Source organism: Anolis carolinensis, chromosome 3, assembly GCF_035594765.1.
Source record: "Anolis carolinensis isolate JA03-04 chromosome 3, rAnoCar3.1.pri, whole genome shotgun sequence".
NCBI classification, from domain to species: Eukaryota; Metazoa; Chordata; class Lepidosauria; order Squamata; family Dactyloidae; genus Anolis; species Anolis carolinensis.
Genome location: NC_085843.1, coordinates 19,386,415 through 19,407,453, shown reverse-complemented (window position 1 = coordinate 19,407,453; position 21,039 = coordinate 19,386,415). Strand labels below are relative to the sequence as shown.

Here is a 21,039-nt window from a genome sequence, read left to right as displayed (position 1 = left end):
GGATCCTCTCACCTCTACAGGAGTCTACCATATACTATGTAGCTGTGGACAAGTCTACATAGGGACCACCACACGCAGAATTGCCCAGACATGAATCAAGGGACATGAAAGGCACTGCAGATTAACTCAACCAGAGAAGTCAGCCATAGCAGAGCACTTGATGAGCCAACCTGGACACAGTATTTTATTTGAGAACACATAAATGCTGGACCACTCTCACAACCACCATGCCAGACTACACAGAGAAGCCATTGAAAACCACAAGCATGTGGACAATTTCAACAGAAAGGAGGAAACAATGAAAATGAACAAAATCTAGATATCAGTATTAAAATAAACTCTAGAACCAGGAAAGTAAATAAAGAACAATACTCAAAAAAAACAGGGGAATTCCAGACACGAATCAATCAGGGTCAGCTAACATCTCCCAACAAAAGATTCCCCCAGGCAAGAAGCTGCCAGATCTTAAAGCTGCAAGGCCATTAAATGCTAATCAAGATGGCCTGCCTTAAACAGACAAGAATTCTTTCTCCCATCCTGGACATCAATCCATAAATAAATAAACCCCACTTGCCTCGATTTCAGAGCTCACAACCTCCAAGGATGCCTGCTATAGATGCAGGCAAAATGTCAGGAAAGAATGCTTCTGGAACATAGCCCAGAAAACTCACAGCAACCCAGTTTGACACCACTTTGACTGTCATGGTTTAATGCTATGGGATCCTGGAAGAATATCTAGATTTTTGTTGGTGGTACTAAAATTTGTGTGCATTTTACAACGGGTGGTGTCTTAGAATCGAAAAAATATGGGTCTTCTTCATTCACATAGTCGTTTCCGACTCTTTGTGACCTCATGGACCAGTCCACGCCAGAGCTCCCTGTCAGCCGTCACCGCCCCCAGTTCCTTCAAGTTCATAGTCACTTCAAGGATACTATCCATCCATCTCGCCCTTGGTCGGCCTCTCTTCCTTTTTCCTTCCATTTCCCCCAGCATCACGATCTTTTCCAAGCTTTCCTGTCTCTCATGATGTGGGCAAAATACTTCAACTTTGCCTCTAATATCCTTCCTTCAAGTGAGCAGTTGGGCATTATTTCCTGGAGTTTGGACTCGTTGGATCTTCTTGCGGTCCAAGGCACTCTCAGGATTTTCCTCCAGCACCAAAGTTCAGAGGCATCTATCTTCCTTCCCCTCTTATAGCAGCTCCACAACTCCATAGCATTGAGCCAGGGCTGTTAAAGTGGTGGCAAATGGCATTTATTATCTGTATCAGGTACAGGAAAACTTTGGCCCTCCAGGTGTTTTGGACTCCCAACTCCCACAATTCCTAACTGGCTGTTAGGAATTGTGGGAGTTGCAGTCCAAAACACCTGGAGGGCCCAAGTTTCCCATGACTGGAGCCTTTGCCCGTGCCTGCCATAGATGCTCCCTTTGGCAAGGAAATTACACTGAGGACTTTTGACAAACTCTCCCGCGGAAGGAACAACAATTCACAGCAACCCAGAACAAGAACTGAAGCCTCTTCCAGACGCATCTACAGTTTTTTGACATTTCAGATCGATAGGAATATCTAAGTTTGGAGGAAGGGGGTTGCAAAGAGGGAAAATAAGTCCTAAAACTGTCAGGCAAGCTCCACAATCGTCCTATTTTTGCACCCAGGGCGGCGTTGGCTCTCTCCTCGCTTCTCTCCAAAGAGTTGGGGATGGCATGGGGTTCCCTTTTTCAATCCTGAAGAAGTTCTTTGCGGGACGGACCCCTCCTCCATCCTCTCCCCACCCGTCTGCACGACCCTCCCCTGGCTTTCCCTCCGCCCCAGGCCCCAAAAAACCCAAAGGGGAGGCTTGGAAAGGAGAGGAAACCAGAGGCGAGGAATGGCGCAAAGCTCTGGCCAGCGCGCAAAGCTCGGCGCTTTGACAGCCTTCTGCTCCACTCGCGCTTTGGGGCATGCAGCCTTTTCTAAAAGCGGAAAGAAGGAATGCAAGAGTGGAAAGGGGAACCCCATTCCTCCTTCCGGAATGAGCAGAATGCCAAGGAGCATTTTTCTTTCTTTCTTTTTTTACCTCCTGCCCAAATCATAGCAACTTCGCGGCGTCCTAAGCTTGGCCCATGGGTTCGGCTCCTTCTCCTCGGCGGCCAGGGCGCACGACGTCTCCAAAGCCGCCTCCTCCTTTTCCTCCTTTCTCCTCCTTCTCTCCCCAACCCCGTCCGGTCCCTGGAAGGCTGCGGCGCCCAGGCAGCGGGACTCGGCTTCCCAAAGTAATTCTACCCGGAGAAAAGCCCGCCGCGCCCTCCCAAGCCGGCGCCTGCCAGGTCCTAGCGCGCCTCTCCAAAGCACAGAGCTTCTCCAAGGGGCCCGTTCACGCTCTCCAGTGACAGCACCGGGATTCCCCTTTAAATGCTGCCCATCCATCCCATGGCATCCCAGGTCTGGTGGTTTGGGAAGGGGCATCCCACATCCTCCGCCTGAGACCTCCAGTGCCTCACCAAAGATGCATCTACGCCAGAGTTCCCTGGAAAGATTTCAGAAGCTTGGATTGGAAAACAAAAATAAGTCAATGGGTTGCTGTGAGTTTTCAGGAATATACGGTCATTTTCCAGAAGCATCCTCTCCTGACGTTTTGCCCACATCCCTGGCAGACATCCTCAGGGGTTGTGAGATCTGCTGGAAACTTGTTCCCCAGGAAGACTCCAAGGTCTTTTTCACATGGACTGCCCTGGAGCCAGGCATCCCCCATTCTGTATCTTTGCATTTCATTTTTTTCTGCCTAAGTGGAGTCTCTTGCATTTGTCCCTGTTGAACTTCATTTTGTAAGTTTTGGCCCATCTCTCTAATCTGTTCAGATTCTGCTCCTGTCTTCTGAATTCTGCTCCTGTCTTCTGAAGTATTAGCTATCCCTCCCAGTTTGGTGTTGTCTGCAAACTTGATGATCATGCCTTCTAACCCTTCATCCAAGTTATTAATAAAGATGTTGAACAGAACCAGGCCCAGGATGCAGGGTTGTAGCGGGGTGGGGGGGGATTAGGGTTTCAACACCACCCCCCCCCCCCCCCGGAATTTTTCAGGTTAAAAAAACCTGGTTTACTCATGAATTTTAACTGGTTAACCAACTCCTCGTGCTAAGTCTATGAGATGCAAAAAAAATTAAGAGTCCCTCCAGAACTACAAGCACTATCTCAAGCAAATATTGACAGGCCTGTAGTGGGGTGGGGGAGGTGTAGGGGGTTAGGGGTTCACCCCCCCCCCAAATGTTCGCCCCCCCCCCATTTTCTGGCTACGGCTCTGCCAGGATGGAACCCTGCAGCACTCAACTCGTGACTTCTTTCCAGGATGAAGAGAAAGCATTGGTGAGCACCCTTTGGGTTCATCCACTTAGCCAACTACAGATCCACCTAACCATGGTTTTGCCTAACCCACATTTGACTAGCTTGTTTGCCAAAAGGTTGTGGGGGACTTTGTCGAAATCCAGATAGGCTACATCCACGTCATTCTGTGCATCTAACCAGCTTGTAACTATCAAAAAAAGACATTAGATTAGTCTGGCATGCCCTGTTTTTGATAAATCCGTGTTGACTATTAGCAATGACCACGTTTGTTTCTAAGTGTTTGCAGACCACTTCCTTGATGATCTTTTCCAAAATCTTGCCTGGTATCAATGTGAGGCTAACCAGATGGTAATTGTTTGGGTCGTTCTTTTTTCCTTTCTTGAAGATAGGGACCACATTTGCCCTCCTCCAATCTGCTGGGACTTGTCCCATTCTCCAAGAACTCTCAAAGACTATTGGCAGTGGTCCCAAAATTAACAACAAAATGGGCTAATAGTATAGATTTGATAATCCTTTATCCAAAACCCTTTGGGCCAGACAAGCTTTGGATTTTGGATTTCTGCAGATTTTGGAATACCTGTATTTGCATAGATGTACAATAATGAGATATCTTGGAGATGAAACCCAAGTCTAAACTCAAAATTAATTTATTTTTCATATACACTCGATGGTGCAGTCGGTTAAACCGCTGAGCTGCTGAACTTGCTGACTGAAAGGTCAGCGGTTCGAATCCGGGGAGTGGGTGAGTTCCTGCTGTTAGCCCCAGCTTCTGCTAACCTAGCACTTCGAAAACATGCAAATATGAGTAGACAATAGGTACCGCTTCAGTGGGAAGGTAATGACGCTCCTTGCAGTCATGCCAGCCACATGATCTAGGAGGTGTCTAAGGACAATGCCGACTCTTTGGTTTAGAAATGGAGATGAGCACCAACCCCCAGAATCGGACATGACTAGACTTAATGTCAGGGGAAAACCTTTACCTTTACCTTTACCTATACACTCTACACTCTACACACAGCCTGAACATAATTTTATGCAATATTTCAAATAATGCTATGTGTGAAACAAAATTCTGTGTATATTGAACCATATGAAAGAAAACCCCAAGACAGAGTCACCATAAGCCAAAGAGTGCATCTACCCTGTAAAATTCATGTAGTTTGACATTGCTTTATCAGCCATGATTCAATGCTATGGATGCTTGGATATTGTAGTTTTACAGAACCATTAGCTTTCTCTGTCAAAGAGTGGAGGTCCCTCACCAAACTACAAATCCCATGACTCCATAGCACTGAGCCATGATGTCAAACTGCATTAATTCTATGGTGTAGATGCACCCAAAGACAGTATGATCCACAGTATCCACATACAGTATCCACAGGGGATATGTTCTCAGATTTCATGTGGATGCACAAAACTATGGATAATAGAGAAATGATGGACATCTGGCCCAGGAAAAGTCAAGCTGGAAGACCTCAAACATGCCCAGAAAGAACCATTTTGGTCAGGTGTGGATAAATTAAACCATGGATAGCAATTCCATGGATATGTGGATTCTACTGCTAAAATATTATAACAACAGAAGAAGGTTGCCTTTACACAGCTTTTTAATCAGTCCTTATTATAGCAAACACAGATGGTGGCGTCCAAAAGGATAGTGGCCGAGAACAAGAGGGAATATGAATATGAAATAAATTGCTATAATAAAATCCAACGGGTGTAATCTCTGAGTCATCCACAGCACAGAGTCCGATGATGGTGCTTAGTTACTGTGGGCTGTAGAATGACAGCTGAGAAAGAAAAATGGAAGGTGGATAGGGGTTAATGAATGGAGAAAGGCGTTCTTTTGGGGAGAAGGGAAAACAGCAAAGCTTTGTTGGAAATGCCTCATGCTGGGCCTCGTAATTACTATATCAGTGTCATACACAGCAATTGGATTTGGATTTAGTGTGTATATGTACCAGACTGACTCATTTAATTGTTTGTAACAAACAATGTTCTTTGCCCACACAAGAACCACTCAAGGCTTCTTGGTATCTGAACGAAACAAACAACGACAAATGGCATTCTCCAGTAGAAAAAAATTAATTAATTGCCTATTAGGTAAGCCAGCATAATGTAATAGTGTGATTACTGAGTTACAACGCTGGAGTCCAGGTTTGAAACCCCTGTCTTGCCATGGAAACCCACTTGGGCAAGTCAGATTCTCTCAGGGTGCATCTACATTGCAGACTTAATGCAGTCTGACACCACTTTTAACTGCCATGGCTCATTGCTATGAAATCATGGGATTGCAAGGCTCCTCCGTTAAAAGTAGTGGTGCCTCACCAAACCACAACTTCCAAGAAGTCCATATCATTGAGCCATGGCAGTTAATGGAGTGCCAAGCTGTGATTTTGTTCTAGAATGCATATTAATATGAACTTCTCTTGACCCAAATCACAGCTGACTCTTAGGTGAGCAATATAGTTGTGAAACTACAGAACCAATTGGAAAATGGTCTCTGGGGGTAAATCACTGTCTTTCGGATCCATATTACACTGGAATTGATGTCAAACAAATGTGAAGTGATTGTAGGTGTAGCATTTGTTTAATTCATAAATGCAATCAGCAGCATCAATCTGGCAAGGCCAGATATATTTCTTAGGGCTCACCCGCATTGTAGATTTAATGCAGTTGGACACCACTTTAACTGGGATGGCTCAAGCTATGGAAATCATGGGAGTTGTAGATTTACAAGGTCTTCGGCTAAAGAATATTGTTACCTCATTGAAGTATAAATCCCAAGAGTCTACAATATTAAGCCATGGCACTTAAAGTGGTGTTAAACTGCATTAATTCTGTAATGTAGATGCACCCTTAATCTATTTTTACACATAATAAAAGTGAAAAATATGTATGTGTATATGTGGAGGAGGTGTCCACTTACACAGACTGCCTCCCGCCTCCACAAACAGCTATAGTTCCCACTGAGCAGAAGACACCCATGGCCCTCCCTCCGATGACATGCAGGCTATAGTGAGCGCCATGAACATGTAGCCCAAACCCAGCCAGTGTCCTCCACAAACACCATTCTGCCCCCCACCCAAGTGAAGGCTTTCATGTGGGGTTTCATCCTATAAGTTCTGTTTTTCCTCCAGAATGGACATCCCAGGGTTCCTTCTTTTGCATGACCCCATCAACTGCCTCTACCTTAACCCTTTCCTACCCTTTCCTATGGCAAACAGTTAACAGAGGAATTGGTCAGCAACTAAACAAGAGGTTTGGGGAGAATTCACCATGATTTACAAGAGTTGTACTTGACCTACACCCAGAGAGCACTGTGAACCCAACCAACGATGGATCTGGACCAAACTTGCCACAGATGATGGGACTTGCAGTACCTTCAATGATACTGTAACCACCACCAACAATGGACTAGGACCAAACTTAGCACAGAGAAACCCCATGATCAACTAAACATACTGCAGGGGTTAGTGGGAATTGACCTTGATTCTGGGAGTTATAGTTCACCTACATCCAGAGAAACTGTGATTCCCACTGACAATGGACTGGGACCAAACTTAGCACAGAGAAACCCCATGATCAACTAAACATACTGCAGGGGTTAGTGGGAATGGACCTTGATTTTGGGAGTTATAGTTCACCTACAGCCAGCGATACTGTGACTCCCACTGACAATGGACTGGGACTAAACATGCCACAGAGAAGCCACATGACCAACTGAACATACTTTAGGGGATTGTAGGAATGGACCTTGATTTTGTGAGTTATTTTGTGTGAACACAACTCACACTTATTTTGTGAGTTGTGTTCACCTGCATCCCGAAAGCACTGAACCCAGCTGATGTCTGGACCAAACTTGGCACATAGACCCAACATGGCCAACTGTGTATATGGGCCTGGTTTGGGCCAGTAGGCTGTTAGGAATTGTGGGAGCTGAAGTTCAAAATATCTGAAGAACCGAAGTTTGCCCATGCCTGATCTACAGTACATAAATAGTGGTTTGATATTACTGTAACTGTCATGGCTCAGTGCTATGGAATCATGGGAATTGTAAAGTACTTGAACCCTCTGGTAGATAAGGTTAAAGACTTTGTAAAACTACAACTCCCACAATTCTATAGCATTGTGCCATGGCAGTGAAAGAGGTATTAAACTGCATTGATTCTACACTATAGATGCATCCCTTGTTATCTGCTGTCTAGTCAGCAGCATTTGCAAAGTTCCATCTATAAGAAACATTTAAGGCAAATCCTCACAATTACCTGGCTTATTCTCATCACATTCTGGTACTAGACACAGAAAGAAATATTGGTTTAATAGTCCTGAAATTAATAGGCACTATGAAATCTTTGCCATGGTGACCAATGTACATATTTATAGCTCCTTTCGTGGTGCACTTTCTTCAATGTACAGAGCCGTGGTTGAAAAGAGCACCAAAAATAAAGATCCGCTCCACATCTGTTTTCCCTATTTGGATGACGGGTGCTCAGTGCTTTCTTTCCCTTAATAATCTGACCTCTTTTGTTTCTGACAAGAGGATGCTGTGAGGCAGATCTCTCTCTGGCTGCTTGGATTGATGCCAAACACAGTTGAGGTCAGAATTGGGGGGGGGGGAGAGAAAGCACAAAAAACTGGGCAAAGGGAGAGTGGAGTAAGCACTGGTTCTCGCAGCTGGATGTCCACAGAGTAATCCGGCCAAACATTTGGGGGATTGTGTTTTTAAAAGACCATCAAATGGAATTAAAGATTTCTCGCTGCAATCGTGCCATGGCAGATGTAAGACTAGCCCAAAGCTCTGACACCTGTCACTAACAGTAAGCTGCTGCTGTGTCTTTTTAGCAGCATGTTGCTCTGCATGCTGAAGTCAGAGCGTGTGTTGCATCAGCTCTATACCAAGGCACAAAACGATCCTTGCAGGAGTTAGATTGTGGATGCAGGGGTAGGAAACATCTGGCAAACAGGTTTCAGTGGTTCTCAACCTGTGGGTCCCCATGTGTTTTGGCCTACAACTCCCAGAATTCCCAGCCAGTTTACCAGCTGTTCGGATTTCTGGGAGTTGGAGGCCAAAGCATCTGGGGACCCACAATACAAACATCAGAGGAGGAGGGCAAAGAGATGGATGAAGATGAGTGGGATAACAAGAAGGAGAAGAAGGTAGAGAAGGAGAAGAACACAAGAAGGAGAGGAGCAGAAGAAGGAAGAGGAGGAGGAGGGGGAAAGGGGAAGATAATGATGAAGGAAGAGGAGGAGGAGGAGGAATTATTTTAAAATCTAAACACCATCAAAAACAGGAGACCCATGTTGTTGACAGGATTCTAGAGGTTATAATTCAAAAGAGGAGCACAGTATGAAATCAGAATATGTTTCAGGGTCCTCTGTGGATATCTGAATTCATAGATAATTATACTCTCTATTCTGATTATACTTAGGCCAGAAGCATACTACAGAGCAATAGTTCCCAACCTTTTTTTTGACCAGGGACCACTTGACCAGGGACCACACTCCAAAATTAATGCCAAAAGGGTTATGAATTCATTATTTGGGGTGCTGATCCAGAAAATTACATTGGATAGACCACATCAGTTCTAGTTTCTGATACAGAACATATGCCATCCAGTAGTCACCATCTGATTGCCCACAGAAAACCATATTTAATCATCTAGAGCTGATGTGGTCTATCCAATGCAATTTTCTGAATCAGCACCCCAAATAACCCCAGGAACACGCCTAAAAACGAAGACACCAAGAAAAACATTTTTTTTGGCTAGGCTTTGTGTTATTATCTGTAATAGGCAGCAATGGTGAGGCCACGGACCATATTTTAGTTCTTGTGGACCACTGGAGAACCACGGACCACAGGTTGGGAACCACTGCTAAAGGACATAGATAGGCCCACACTAGAGGACATAGATAGGTCCACAAACACTTCAGGAGTGAGTAATGTTCGTTGGAGTGTAGATAAGCGAAACTGTGGATATCAAATTTGTGGATAAGGAGGCCAAACTGTATTTTTAAACTTTGGTTTGGATTAACGTTCAGGGTTCTGATACTCAACAGCCATGAATGACTCAAAATAAAGTCTTCAGGATCATACATAACATGGTATCGAGCGCAAAACTGCCATGGGGAAAAGAGAAATTCTTAAATTCTTAATTCTGCAGTGCAGATGCACTCTTGTCTGTTCTTCTCTGAAGAGGACCTGCAAAGCTCCTGTTTTTAATTCTGGCTTGTTTTTTTAAATTCTTCGATCATAACTGAATGAGATAGGCATTCAAATGGAGAAAAACTTCAAGGAGGAGTGTCTTCCAACAACTCTATTTTCTGCAAAGTAGGGCACATGGCCACTCCTCAATAGAAGGAGGCTGCATCGCTTTCTTCTGTTCTATGAATTCATTGATGTATATACACTGTAGAAATAATTCAGTTTGACCCCACTTTAACTGCCATGGTCAATGCTGTGGAACTTTGGGAGTTGTAGTTTGGTGAGACACCCGTTCTCTCTGGTAGAGAAGATTATTATTTCGTGTCAAAAGCACTGCATAAGAAATAAGTTTAAAAGTGATGAAATAAAGAAATCACAAGCAGCTAAATAGTTTTTGACCATAAGCGGGCAACAGCGACCGCATTGTCCATAGCTTTAAACAACTCCTCCTCCGTACATGAGGCAGGGCATTGTGGGCAAGAATACATATGCGGAGTTGTTTGTTCTGCTCCAGTCACACAAGGTGGAGGATTCCTCCAGGTAGTGCCATCTTGCCAGGTTGTCTTTTGATCTGCTCACTCTACTTCTGAGTCTGTTTAGGGACTTCCAAGTTGTCCATTCTTGGTTTGCCCCTGGAGGAGGACCCTCGTGGGGGCCATCCAGTTGGGATTGCTTGATTTAGCTGCCCAGAGGGATACTCTTGCTGTTGCTGGAGGAACATCAAGAGGAGTGGTGGTTCTCATGAAGCTTTTCCTTGATTTGAGTCTACTGGGAGGACACTGATAGTCATGCAGTAGATGGCTTTCACAATGTTCGACCTTATTTCTCTCACAGTTAGCAGAATTATTTCATTATTTCATAGCATTGAACAATGGCAGTTAAACTGGGGTCAAATGGAATTAATTCTACAGTGGAGATGCACCATTTGTTCTTCTATATCTGCAGTTCTTGCTATATATTTCTGATACTCTTGGCATCAATTTTTCATAATTGGCACCCATTACCTATAGATTTGAGCAGGTATGGGTTGTTAGGAATTGTGTCCAAAACACCTGAAGGGCCGAAGTTTGCCCAAGCCTGACTTATAAGTTAGGGACCACAAAATAATTTGTTAGGTTTGCCCACAGCCTAGAAGTTACAATGATTGTAATGTTGTTACTTTTAACTAGTTACATTTGAGATAACAAGGGAACAACAAAATTTCCTTTTAAAAACTATGTAACAAGTCAACAAAAATAACAAATAAGTGAGTATTTCATTTCCTACAAAGTTATTGTTAATTGGTGTAAAAAGTACATGCAGTGGCCAAGTTTCAAACAGGAAATAGATACAGTAGAGTCTCACTTATCCAAGCCTCGCTTATCCAAGCTTCTGGATTATCCAAGCCATTTTTGTAGTCAATGTTTTCAATATATCGTGATATTTTGGTGCTAAATTCATAAATACAGTAATTACAACATAACATTACTGCCTATTGAACTGCTTTTTCTGTCAAATTTGTTGTATAACATGATGTTTTGGTGCTTAATTTGTAAAATCATAACCTAATTTGATGTTTAATAGGCTTTTCCTTAATCCCTCCTTATTATCCAACATATTCGCTTATCCAAGCTTCTGACGGCCCGTTTAGCTTGGATAAGTGAGACTCTACTCTGTATATGTATATAAGTGTGTGTGTGTGTGTGTGTGTGTGTGTAGGAAGGGTTGACACCCCTGTGGAGTTTGTTTTGCTGTCTGTGCCCCTGTTCAGAAGATGTCACCTCACTTTCTGTCCCTGTGATAATTGGATTTTGAAAAATTAGGCTTGCTGTGGAAACAAAGATTGGTGATAAAGCTTCAGTGGAGACACTTCTTCCCCATCATATAAGTCTTTCAGGCATGAATTTCCCTTCTGAGGGATAGATTTCTCTCGCTTCCTGTTATCTCATCCCTATTTATAACTTCCTGTTGTCTCACTCCTGTTCTTAGCAATGAGTAATTTGTAAGTTAGATGTCTGTAACTCAGGGAAATGCCTGTATATAGTTTTTTGGGTGTTAGACTACAACTCTGGAGTCTAAGATTTAAATTCCTACTCAACCTTGGAAAGCTGCTGGGTGACCTTGGGAAGTCACACTCTCTCAGCTTCACAGGAAGGCCCCTCTGAACAAATCTTGCTAGGAATCCCCTGTGATAGGGTAACCTTGATTCAGAAACAACTTGAAAGCTGTTACATGGCACTGTTGCACATTACTCCTGAACAAACATGTCTAGAACCGAGTTATGTTTTGCATGGCACTTTGAGTCTCCATGTGGAGAGAAAAGGTGGGTATAAATAAACATATTATTATTATTATTTTCATTTACTGGATTACTGCTGTGTAGATCCAGGTATAACTAAATAGGACATTATAAATCAGGAATGTGGTAGAAATGTTTAGATTGGAGTGAAGAACATCTGACGCTTCTATTTTTCTGCTTTGATAATTTTTACTCTCTGTACTCACATCCTTAATCTTATCCATTCCTCAAATGAAGCCCACAACCCATGTTGGTTGCCACCCCTATACATTTTGTAGTATCAACTCCACAGTTTATCCAAGCACAATCAGTTAAATTATCAATTCATTCTACAGGTGGAACAAGAAATATCCCCTTACTTGAAAACCCGGTGACACTATCATGGCAGGCGGGAAGTTAAGAGTTTTTTCTGAAATTATGATGATGAATAGCATTAATGTGTACAAAAACACTGTATGATTTCCAGCATGGTGTTTGGAAAGACTACACCTACACTGCCAAATTAATGCTGTCTGACAGCACATTAGCTGCCATGACTCAATGTTATGAAATCTTGGGAGCTATAGCTTTACAAGGTCTTGGGTGTTGGTGCCTCACCAAGCTACATGTCCTGAGATTCCAAAGCATGGACCCATGCCTGTTAACGTAGTGTTAAATTACATTAAATTACATGCAGCTTAGGAATGCTTAAAAATCTTATATTTTATTTAAATCTAAGGACACGAAAATCTGCTTAGATACTAATTGTTTTAAGGCTGATTGTGACCAGGAACCCATTGGCCCACTTCAAGAAAATAACAGTTGTATATCCATGGCCTCTTTAAGCTAGATTTACATGTAGCCTTCAGCACAGATGATTGCAAAAGTCAACTAAAAAAAGTGAAATCCTCATTAGGAGATAAATCATTTTTAAACCAGTAGTACACCATAGTGAGGCATTTGATGTAACAGTTTAAACATTGGACTATGACTGTAGAGATCAGTGTCTGAATCCCTGCTCAGCCATGAAGTCCACTAGGTGACCTTGAGGAAGTCACTCTCTCTCAGCCTCAGAGGAAGCCAATGGCAAGCCTTTTCTGAATAAATCATGCCATGAAAACCCTGCACAGGTTCGTCTTAGGGTCGGCATAAGTCGGAAATGACTTGAAGGCAAACAACAACAACACTTGTAGAGTACAAACTATGTACAGAACTAGCCTATATTATGGTTAATTAGAACATCCACAATCTAAATCCAGACTCCAGACTAAAACGTAAAGGTCTTGACTAGAGAATACAATCTGCATTCACTTACCTATCTGACGGGCACCAAAAATTGCTGGAGCACCTTTGGAAACCTCTGCCTCTGTAGGGAAAGCAAAGCAAAGCAATCTTCTGAAAGAACAGCTTGATTCAGGCACAGAAACTGAGCAATGACATTGTCTTAGCCAATCCCAACTGACATTTTTTAAGGTTTTCCTCCTTTAGTATGCCGAGGCTGTGCCTAAATCCAGTATTTGATGGAGAGGATGGCAATGAAGATTGATGGTGAAATGTTGTTGTTGATGAAACAGACTTTGCATCAAGCGTACAACATGCTCCATGGCATAGCAATGCTGTTGGGTCCCACCAGCCCACAAACTTTACTCCGGCCAAATCTCAAAGGCTGATTCAGAGACACTGCCTTGCCCAGACTCCTTGCCCAGTCTCACCTTTTCCTTTGGCCCATGGCTCCCTGGTCCCATCTCTTTCCTTCCCCAGGAGCCAAAGTTTGCCTTGGAAAAGCCGCCTATGGCTTTGGAGCAGAGAAGTGCATGGAGCAATCAAACCGCGGCATCCACCTGAATTCACACGGCTACCGGCTACCTCTCCTCCGTCAACACAATCCCCTTTCTAGCCATCCAGACTGCTTCACACCAGTTGCTAGGCAACCAAAGCAGGCGTATTCTGCCAACGTAATAGACATTAACTCCCCATCTTTCTTTTGGGTTGCATTTTTGAAATGTTGTTTTTGTGTGCTGTGTGCATGTAGTGACTACATCTAAACTGAATGAATTGACAAAATGTTACACGTCTCTGAATGTATAGCAAGCAGGCAGAAATCAGCCCACGAATTCCACAGAGAACGGTGGAGCCAAAGTTCTTTATATCAGAAGGTCATACAGAATGTTAATTTTGACTTTCCCCACTCATCCCCAAAGATCTGCCGTTTCATCATCCATAGTTATAGAGGGAGGAGCCCCGGTGGCGAAGTGTGTTAAAGCGCTGAGCTGGAGACTGAAAGGCCCCAGGTTCAAACCCCGGGAACAGTGTGAGCAGCCGCTGTTAGCTCCAGCTCCTGCCAACCTAACAGTTCAAAAACATGCCAATGTGAGTAGATCAATAGGTATTGCTCCGGCGGGAAGGTAACGGCACTTCATGCAGTCATGCCGGCCACATGACCTTGGAGGTGTCTACGGACAACGCAGGCTCTTTGGCTTAGAAATGGAGATGAGCGCCACTCCCCAGAGTCAGACACGACTGGACTTAATGTCAGGGGAAACCTTTACCTTTAAGTTATAGAGGATCTCTGTTTTTGCCTACACTTCCCCCACTCTTTCCTAGTGACATGTCATTAGAAGTCACCTTCAAAGAAAGAGAGACCAAGAACACATCTACACTGACCACTTAAGTCAGTTTCAAGCCAGCATTGAATGAAGTGGTTTTGCTGTGCAGGTGGAAATCCTGGAATCAGTTTGCAGCCCAGATGGTGATTACACTAACCACAGAGCATTGATGCACATTAAGCACTTTCTTTTTATCTGAGTTTGTTGTCTAGTCACTGCAGTTTGAAGCTAACATTAAATACTAAGTGTAAATGAGTCCCTGGTCACCCTATCAACAGTAACCCTACTCAAATTCAGGGCTGTGCGTTCCTACCTGGTGCCTATCCACCCACTCTCTCTTTTCCTACTGCCTCCTCCCTCACCAAGTGTAATCATCTTTTCTAATGAGCCATCTTTTCTCATGATATGGCCAAAGTACAACAACCTCAGCTTAATCATCATGGCTTCTAGGGCAAGGTCAGATCTGATTCGTTCTAGGACCCATTCATTGGTCAAGCACTGCTGGACTATCAAGCAAAACGTGGGTGCCAGAAACAATATCATACAAAGCTGACTGGCACAACCTGGGGATCACAAGCAGACACAGTGATGGCATCTGCCCTTGCTCTTTGCTACTCTACTGCTGAATACGCATGCCCAGCGTGGAAGACATCTCACCATGTCAAACAGTGGACATGGCTCTTAATGAGACATGCCGCATTAGCACAGGATGTCTAATATAGCGTCTGCAGCCAACAGGCCATCGGAGTTGTTCCGAGTTGTTGGGGAGCTCCTGCGGCCTCCTGAGACCCAGGGGCTTCCTGATGACTTGGCAACTCGGTGCAGCGATTTCGCGCATCATTTTGCAGGCAAAGTTGCTTAGATACGTCGTGAGTTGGACTCCAGCTTAACTGTGGTTCCAGCGGAGGTAACCGGGGTACCTGTCTGTTCGATCTTATGGGATTCTTTCCGGCTTGTCCTTCCTGATGACGTGGAGGGGATTCTTGGGTCTGTGAGGGCGACCACTTGCGCTCTGGATCCTTGTCCTTCTTGGCTGGTTAAGCTGGCCAAAGATGGGTTGTTGGGTTGGTTTGTGGCTGTTATAAATGCCTCCCTGGTCCAAGGGTCAGTTCCATCCTGCTTTAAGCAGGCGGTGGTAAAACCGCTATTAAAAAAGACCTCCTTGGACCCATCTGTATGTAGCAGCTACAGACCAATTTCCAACCTCCCATTTTTGGGCAAGGTTCTGGAGCGGGTGGTTGCCACGCAGCTCCAGGAGTTCCTCGATGACACTGATTTTCTGAACCGCTCGCAGTCTGGCTTCAGGCCTGGGCACAGCACCGAGACGGCTTTGGTCGCCTTGGTGGATGACCTCCGCAGGGAGCTGGACAGGGGGAGTGTGACCCTGCTGGTTCTCCTGGACATCTCAGCGGCTTTCGATACCATCGACCATGGTATCCTTCTGGGGAGGCTCTCTGGGATGGGGCTCGGTGGCACGGTTCTGCAGTGGCTCCAGTCCTTCCTGGAGGGCCGTTCCCAGATGGTGAAGCTGGGGGACACCTGCTCGGACCCCTGGCCATTGACCTGTGGGGTCCCGCAAGGGTCTATCTTATCCCCCATGCTATTTAACATCTACATGAAACCGCTGGGAGAGGTCATCTGGGGTTTTGGAGGGCGTTGCCATCTCTACGCGGATGACACGCAAATCCACTACTCGTTTCCATCTGATTCCAAGGAAGCCCCTCGGATGCTGAACCAGTGCCTGGCCGCTGTGGCGGACTGGATGAGGAGGAACAAGCTGAGGATCAATCCTGACAAGACAGAGGCTCTCCTGGTCAGTCACTCGTCTGATCGGGGTATCGGGTGGCAACCTGTGCTGGACGGGGTTGCACTCCCCCTGAAATCACAGGTCCGCAGTTTGGGGGTCCTCCTGGATTCAGCGTTGACGCTTGAGGCTCAGGTGTCGGCGGTGGCCGGGAGGGCTTTCGCACAACTCAAACTTGTGCGCCAACTGCGACCATACCTCGTGAAGTCTGACTTGACCACGGTGGTCCATGCCCTAGTTACCTCTAGACTGGACTACTGTAATGCGCTCTACGTGGGGCTTCCCTTGAAGACGGCTCGGAAATTACAACTGGTCCAACGCTCGGCTGCCAGATTAATAACGGGGTCGAGTTACAGGGAGAGATCTACTCCCCTGTTTAAGGAGCTCCACTGGCTGCCGTTCACTTTCCGATCCCAATTCAAGGTGCAGACCATCATTTATAAAGCCCTAAACGGTTTGGGACCCACCTACCTTCGTGACCGTATCTCCTACCATAAACCTGCCCGATCTCTTCGATCATCAGGGGAGGCCCTCCTGTCGCCACTGCCTGCATCCCAGACCCGCCTGGTGGGAACAAGCGAGAGGGCCTTTTCTGCTGTGGCCCCCCGTTTATGGAACTCACTGCCCATCGAAATTAGGCAAGCCCCCACTCTTTTAGCCTTCAGGAAAGATTTAAAAACCTGGCTTTTCCGATGTGCTTTCGGAGAGTAACTATTACACACTTCTTTTGTTACTCCCCCAACATCTATCCTCTAGATTGTTTTTTATCTTATGTCCCTGTTCTCCGTGATTGTATTCTTATCCTTTTCTCACCCCAAGTTTTAACTAAGTGTTTCATGCGGCCCGCCCTGTTATATATATATATATATATATATATATATATATATATATATATATATATATAGTGTTGCATTGTACATGATTTTATTGTATTGTTTAATTGTATTATGATATGTTGTTTTATATTTTGCTATATTGTACTGTTCTGGGCATGGCCCCATGTAAGCCGCCCCGAGTCCCCGTTGGGGAGATGGTGGCGGGGTATAAATAAAGTTTTATTATTATTATTATTATTATTATTATTATTATTATTATTATGTCTACGCCCTGCACCATTGAAAAAATTATACTGTTTAGCCGATACTGCACTACCTGACAGCCATTGGGAAGTAGCAGCCTGTAATGAAAGGACCAAGGCAGTGACATTTCTGGCCATTGCCCGTTTGGATATCAGCCTACACACAATGCCTTAAATCAAGAAATAGCTTCCTAAGATCTACAGAGACACTCACAGGAACACCTCCAACAAGCGAGACTCCAAAAGTGGCAGACTAAAACCCAGAACCTCAAGTAGTGGTTGATACCGGATGAGAAACTCCCTCCTGGGCACACAAAAGACTGGGCGACTTGGAAGGCACTGAACCAGCTGCACTCTGGCACCACAAGATGCAGAGCCAATGTGAGTGTGGAGAAAAGCAAACCACAGACCACTTACTACAATGCAGCCTGAGCCCTGCCACATGCACAATTGAGGACCTTCTTGCAAAGATATCAGAAACACTTGAAGTGGCCAGCTTCTGGTCAAAAGAAATTTAATATAATGCCAAGTTTTTAACTTTGTTTCTGGTTTTTCTATACATTACAACTGTATTCTCAATTTGCTTCTGACACCACTGGTCTTTTTAGCAATCCATGGTATCCACAGAACTGTTCTCCAGCATCACAACTGAAATGAGTGGATTTTCTTCCTATTGGCTTTTTTCACTGTCCAGCTTTCATAATCATACATAGAAATAGGGACTACAGCATCATGGGCTATCCTAGTATTCAATTATGTATCTTTACACTTCAGGATACTGTGTAGTAACATGATAGCAGCCCTTCCAAGTTCTGTTGCCATACCCTCCAAGATTTCACAGATGAAAACTGGAATACTTATGTGTCATTGTACTTTGCCAATATTACGAGAAGAGAAGTCGCAGCCCCGTAATTCAAATTAGATGTTCTCAAATTAAGCCCTTCTTAATGGGAAGGAGTCTCCCTTTTACTTGATTTTTCAAGGTGTACTGATTCCTTTTGCTTAACTCAAGGAGCAACTCAAGTAGTCACACAACACAAGATGCCTTGTTCCAAAGCTAGGAATGACTCCAGCATTTTTCTCTCCTTTTTTTTGCTGCTGAATTAAATGAGATTGAGAACTAATTACTTTTGCACCTTGAATCCAGTTTGAAAATTGGGGTGCATCTACACTATATTATTAATACAATTTGACACCAGTTTGACTTTCACGGCTCAACACTTTGGAATTGTGAGATTTACAGTTTGGTGAGGCATCAGCACTCCTTGGCAGAGAAGGTTATTTAATTGCTGTGGCTCAATGCTATGAAATAATGGGAGATGTCTTTAGCCTTCTCTGCCAAAGAGTGCTGATGCCTCACCAAACTGTAAATTTCATGATTCCAAAGTGGTACCAAACTGCATTAATTCTACAATATAGATGCAACTCAGCACATTTGAAAAGTCCTTGAGAAATCAGGATAGCAGAGAATGAACTGGGGATGTTCTTGCCAAATCAATTTGGAATGTCTGTGTTGCAAGCATTCTAGGACATGGACATTTTGTCCCCTTTTATTTGCAGACCTGGGAATTCTGGTTTAATGTTTTTGGAGAACAGAATAATGCAAATTGGGTTCTGTGCCCTAAAGCCACCAGACCAGGAGAGGAGAAAAAATGAGAGGCGAGGAAAGCAGGCAAAGCCACAAACTGTCCAAATAGACATAGCCTACCATGCTGATGGACAAATGCCCAAACAAAGCCCTTTCCTGCTACACAAAACAAAAAGCTCTTTACCTGCTGAGACAAGCAGGTTTTATTATATGCATACTGTTGGAAACCACCACATAGTGTATCACAGTGTTCATCCGTGGTTTACAGAAAATGTAATGCTGTCTGTTTCTCAGCAGACTACTGAAATGAGCTTAACCAAGGAGACTGAACTCATAAAACAAATCCATGTACTTGCTGCTTAAATAGTAAAGATCCATCTTGGTGTCTCCCTTTAGAATTTTCCCTTCTATTCAATGCAGTTTGGCTGTTTTGTTCCCATCCCAGTTCATTTTCAATGCAAAAAAAACTCCTTTCAAGGTTTCATGCCTGACAGGTGACTTGCTTGGCATCCTCCTTCTTGGTCTTATTAGTAGTACTGAAAAGAGCCAGTTTGTGGGCCTGTCTATATGTGATGTAATTTGTTTGTGATTCCAAGTTGTTTACAATTAATGGCAATCTTAAAGTGAACCAATCACAGGGTCATCATGCCAAGATTTGCCTATAAGGGGACAGACACTGCTTTCTTATGAGGCTGGGAGAGTGCCACTTGCTCAAAGCAACACAATGGGTTTTGTAGCCAAATATGTACACTCTAGTCTCCCAGGTGGGCTCTATACTTGATGCACCTCACCATCTGTGGCTGAAATATTTCACATTTTTTGTCGAAGGCTTTTGTGGCCAGAATCACTGGGTTGCTGTGAGTTTGCTGGACTGTATGGCCATGTTCCAGAAGCATTCCCTCCTGATGTTTTGCCCACATCTATGGCAGGAATCCTCAGAGGTTGTGAGGTCTGTTGGAAACTAGGCAAGTGGGGTTTATATACCTGTGGAAGGTCCAGGGTGGGAGAAAGAACTATTGTCCGTTTGAGACAAGTGTGAATGTTGTAGTTGGCCACCTTGATTAGCACTGAATGATCTTTCAGCTTCAAGGCCTGTCTGCTTCCTGCCTGGGGGACTTCTTTGTTGGGAGGTGTTAGCTGGCCCTGGTTGTTTCCTGTCTGGATTTTCCCTGTTTTCTGAGTATTGTTCTTTATTTACTGTCCTGATTTAGAGTTTTTTAAAATACTGGTAGCCAGATTTGTTTATTTTCATGGTTTCCTCCTTTCTGTTGAAATTGTCCACATGATTGTGTACTTCAGTGGCTTTTCTGTGTAGTCTGACATGGTGCTTCTTAGAGTAGTCCAGCATTTCTGTGTTCTCAAATAATATGTTGTGTCCAGGTTGGTTCATCAAATGCTCCGCTATGGCTGATCTTCTCACTTGAACCAGTCTGCAGTGCTTTTTATGTTCCCCTATTCATGTTTGGACACTGCATTTGGTGGTTCCTATGCAGACGTATCCACAGATGCATGGTATACAGTAGACTCTGCCACCCTGGACCTTCCACAAATTTACAAACCCCACTTGCATAGTTTTCCAACAGACCCCACAACCTCTGAGGAGGTCTACCATAGATGTGGGTGAAACATCAGGAGATAATGCTTCTAGAACATGGCCATAGCGCCTGGAAACTCACAGCAACCCAGTATTTCACATTTGTTTGGTTATTCAGTCTTTATCCCACTTTTCTCCAAGAACTGCGACCTCCTGAAATTCACAGTGTTATTCATAATAGGTACATGGTTTGTTTTGTTTTATTTTAGTATCAATTTAGGAAAGATCATGTCTCGGCAGTCCTCCAGGAAAAAGTGTTTAAACCTTTAATTTTATTCAGTTTCTGTATGATTTAAAGGTCCATGCAAACTACATGACAGCAGTGCCATGATTCTACTTTAACCGAGATAGTTAATTTTATGGAATCCTGGAGTTTGTAGTTTAGGAAACTGTTTAGAAGTCTCAGCCAGAGAGCTGTGGTGCCATGTCAAGCGACAAATCTTAGGATCCCATAGGATGCAACTAAAGTGATATCAAGGGGCTATTATTATGTTGCATGAAAGGGCCCAGTATCTGCAACAACAGTGCTCTTGGCTCCTTGGAGACTGAAGACAAGTCAGAGCTAATAATCACTTTGAGAAA

General features: G+C 44.1%; 1 protein-coding gene across 4 annotated transcripts in view; it reads right to left on the bottom strand.

Moving 5' to 3' along the window:
* amotl1 (angiomotin like 1) overlaps nucleotides 1-21,039 on the bottom strand; it is a 128,723-nt gene that overhangs the window by 68,544 nt on the left and 39,140 nt on the right. For 2 of the 4 annotated variants that reach the window (XM_008108081.3, XM_062974557.1), the window contains one exon: nucleotides 13,103-13,153. In XM_008108081.3, coding sequence (XP_008106288.1) covers nucleotides 13,103-13,153 — 51 coding nt within the window. Of the gene's footprint in view, nucleotides 1-2,058; nucleotides 2,249-13,102; nucleotides 13,154-13,499; nucleotides 13,678-21,039 lie in introns of those variants that run through there. The other 2 variants (XM_008108083.3, XM_008108082.3) reach the window with 2 other exon arrangements.